This window comes from Lontra canadensis, unplaced genomic scaffold (assembly GCF_010015895.1).
Source record: "Lontra canadensis isolate GAN:19392208 unplaced genomic scaffold, GSC_riverotter_1.0 scaffold3165, whole genome shotgun sequence".
NCBI lineage: Eukaryota > Metazoa > Chordata > Mammalia > Carnivora > Mustelidae > Lontra > Lontra canadensis.
Window position 1 is genome coordinate 1 of NW_022634149.1, and position 4,107 is coordinate 4,107.

Here is a 4,107-nt window from a genome sequence, read left to right on the forward strand (position 1 = left end):
ATGGTCTGTTTTTAAGTACATGTTTACAATTGTTGCAGCTTCTTGCTGTATTAGATCTTTTATTAAAATACAATGTTCTGGGGCGCCTGGGTGGCTCAGTCCATTAAGTGTCTGCCTTCAACTCAGGTCATGATCCCAGGGTCCTGGGGTCAAGCCCCGCATCAGGCTCCCTGCTCAGCGGAGAGCCTGCTTCTTCCTCTCCCACTGTCTGCCACTCTACCAACTTGTGTGCTCTCGCTCTCTCTCTCTCTCTCTCTCTCTGTCAAGTAAATAAAAAATAAAAATCTTAAAAAATATATATGCATAAATGTTCATTGTCTTTTGTAATCTCTTCTAATTTAAAGTCTATTTTATTTGATAATAATATAGCCATCCCTGCTCTCTTTTGGTTAGTGTTTGCATGGAATATCTTTTTCATTTCTTTTACTTTTAATCTGTTTGCGTCTTTGGATCTAAAGTAAGTCTCTTATAGATGCATATGGTTGGATCATGTGATTTATGGATTATGCCAGTCTGTTTTTTAATTTGAGTTTAATCTGTTTATATTTAACATAATTATTCATAGGAAGAGACTTATATCATTTTGATATTTGCTTTCTATATGCATTATTGATTTTTTGTTTCTCATTTCCTGCATTATTGTCTTCTCTTATATTTAGCTGACTTATTTTTTAAAATTTTATTAATTTATTTGAGAGAGAGCATGAGAAGGGGGAGGGGCAGAGGGAGAGGGAGAGGGAGAAAGAGACTCCCTTCTGAGCAGGGAGCCTAACTTGGGCCTTAATCCTAGGACCCTGGGCTCATGACTTGAGCTGAAGGCAAATGTGTAACCAGCTGAGCCACCTGGGTGCCCTTTAGTTGCCTTTTTGTAGTAAAATGTTTAAATTCCTTTCTCATTTCCTTTTGTGTATATTCTATAGCTATTATTTTTTGTGTGTGTGGTTACCATGGGGATTGCGTTTAAGCATCTTAAATGTGTAGCATTAATCTGATTTTATACTTGCCTGCTTTCAGTAACAAAAAAAATTCTCCAGGGTGCCTGGGTGGCTCAGTGGGTTAAGCCTCTGCCTTCAGCTCGGGTAGTGATCTCAGGGTCCTGGGATCAAGCCCCACATCGGGCTGTCTGCTTCACGGGGAGCCTGCTTCCCCATCTCTCTCTGCCTGCCTCTCTGCCTACTTGTGATCTCTGTCAAATAAATAAATAAAAATCTTTTAAAAAACAAACAAACAAACAAACAAAATTCTCCTTTACAGCTCAGTTCTCAACTCTTTTGGTTCGTGTTGCAAAAGTATATTTTTGTATATTGTGTTGCCCCAGACTTAAGACTAATAACTTTTTAAAATTCATTAGTCTTTTGAATTATGTAGAAACTATATGTGGAATTATAGCCCAAAGTTACAGTAACACTAGCTTTTTTATTTTATTTTTAAAGATTTTATTTATTTATTTATTTATTTGACAGAGATCACAAGTAGACAGAGCTGCAGGCAGAGAGAGAGAGAATAGGAAGCAGGCTCACTGCTGAGCAGAGAGCCTGATGCGGGGCTCTATCCCAGGACCCTTGGATCATGACCTGAGCCAAAGGCAGATGCTTAACCAGCTGAGCCACCCACATGCCCCTTAATTTCTCCCTCTTAGAGGACACTTTTGCCAGATATAGGATTCTTGTTTGACATTTTTTTTCTTTTACCCTCGAATATATTGACCCACTGTTTTCTGGCCTCCCAGGTTTCTGCTGAGAAGTCTGCTCGTAATCTCATTGAGAATTTCTTGTATGTGACAAGTAGCATCAAGGTTGCTGTCAAGATACTCTGTTTATCTTTGGGTTTCAAAAGTTTGATTGTAAGTTTTGTTGGTGTGAATCTATTTTAGTTCTTCTTTCTTGGAGTGCACTGATCTTTTTGGATATTTATTATTGATTTCTTTCATCAAATTTGGGATATTTTCAGCCGCTTATTAAAATACTTTCTTTTACCCTTTTTCTTTCTGACTAATCCCACAATAAGTATATTGGTTTGTTTAGTGGTGTATCACAAAGTCCATTAGAGTATGTTCACTTTTCTTAAATCTTTTTTTTTTTTTTTTTTTGTTGGACAGAATTTTTATTTCTTTTTTTTTTTTTTTAAGATTTTCTTTATTTATTTGGCAGACAAAGATCACAAGTAGGCAGAAAGGCAGGGGGTGGGGGAAGCAGGCTCCTTGCCAAGCAGAGAGTCTGATGTAGGACTCGATCCCAGGACTCTGGGATCATGACCTGAGCTGAAGGCAGAGGCTTTAACCCACTGAGCCACCCAGGCGCCCGAAGAATTTTCATTTCCTGTATTTAAGTATGCTGATTCTTTCTTCATCCTACTGAAATCTTCGTTTGAATTCTTGCAGTGAATTTTTCATTTCAGTTATTATACTTTTCTTTTTGGTTTCTTTTTAAGTTTCTAGCTCTTTATTGATATTTCCATTTTGTTTATACATAGTTTTCTTGACTATCTCCATATCTTACTTTAGCTCTTTGAGCTTATTTAATGTGGTGGTTGTAAAGTCACGTCCAGTATGTCTGTATCAGGTGTTTTTTAGGAATAGGTTTTGGAGGGATTCCATACATGACCTACTGTATCCTCAGGGACTTATTACCTTTCTGGGATTGATGTATAGAAATCCATGCACGAAGTATTGGCAGCCTAGGAATTTCACCTGACTTGAGGGTCAGAGTTATTAACTGTCTTCACATAAGCACAGCTGATTGAATCATTTCCTATGTGACTGTCCAGAGGCCTAGTTGCTATCTTACAGCTCAAAGCACCAACCCTCTGATTGCATGTGGTCAGACATTGCCCTCAGTCATCTCTTAAGCATGAACTATCAGGAGCCCAAATGAGTTACCTATTTGCATAAATGTCCAATCTGGAATGGACTGTGTCTCCTCTCTTGCACTTTGTCTTCTAACTCAACCACTCCCCCAGGTTTCCCTTTCATGGTGTCAACAGTCCTAGGATCAAGAAATAAAGACATTGTTATCCTGGGATTCAGAGGTAGCAAGACAGAGACACTATTTTCATCTTTGTTTTTCTCTCTTCATTTCACTGAAATGCTCATTTTTTTCTGTGTTGGCATTACCAACGGACCTTTTTATGTATTGGGTTTCTTTCAGGTGACAAAGGAAAATCCAAGACCACAGAATCAACCACCAGTGAACCAGCCCTGTCTGAGGGAGTCTTCCACCAGGAACAACTAACACAAGGAGTTCCAGAGGTGGGCCGAACTAAGGATCGGGATGGGTCATTGCAAATGCAAATGCAAGAAGGACACTTGAGACCAGAGGTAGACCCCCAGAAGGAGAAGCTCCCTGGAAAATCAAGCTCTGAACATGGCAACATAGGGACAGCTAATAATGTATATTCAGGGATTGTACAGGAGCCTGTCCCTCGGGGAGGTGCTGTCCATGACCGTGACTCGTGTGGGTCACATAAAGATCCTGTGATTCAGGAAGAAGAAAATATCTTTAAATGCAATGAATGTGGGAAAGTTTTTAATAAGAAACGCCTCCTTGCTCGACATGAAAGGATTCACTCTGGAGTGAAGCCCTACGAATGTACCGAGTGTGGGAAAACATTTAGTAAAAGCACTTATCTCCTTCAACACCACATGGTCCACACAGGGGAGAAGCCCTATAAGTGCATGGAGTGTGGGAAGGCCTTCAACCGTAAGTCACACCTTACCCAGCACCAGCGGATCCACAGTGGAGAGAAGCCTTACAAGTGCAACGAATGTGGGAAGGCCTTCACCCACCGCTCCACTTTTGTCTTGCATAACAGGAGCCACACTGGAGAAAAGCCCTTTGTGTGCAAAGAATGTGGGAAAGCCTTCCGTGATAGGCCAGGTTTCATCCGTCACTATATCATCCACAGTGGCGAGAATCCCTACGAATGCTTCGAGTGTGGCAAGGTCTTCAAACACAGGTCCTACCTCATGTGGCACCAGCAGACTCACACTGGGGAGAAGCCCTATGAGTGCAGTGAGTGTGGGAAAGCCTTCTGTGAGAGTGCGGCCCTCATTCACCACTACGTCATCCACACTGGGGAGAAGCCCTTTGAGTGCCTGGAGTGCGGGAA

At 40.9% G+C, this 4,107-nt stretch overlaps 1 protein-coding gene across 1 annotated transcript; it reads left to right on the plus strand.

Moving 5' to 3' along the window:
• Window positions 1–3,120: 3,120 nt before the first annotated feature.
• LOC116863796 (zinc finger protein 805-like) lies at window positions 3,121–4,102 on the plus strand (the record flags this gene model as incomplete). The annotated part of the gene is made up of 1 exon (XM_032851140.1): window positions 3,121–4,102. A coding segment is annotated over exon 1 (819 nt), but the record flags the coding sequence as incomplete, so codon positions are not given.
• Between the last annotated feature and the right edge of the window lie 5 nt (window positions 4,103–4,107).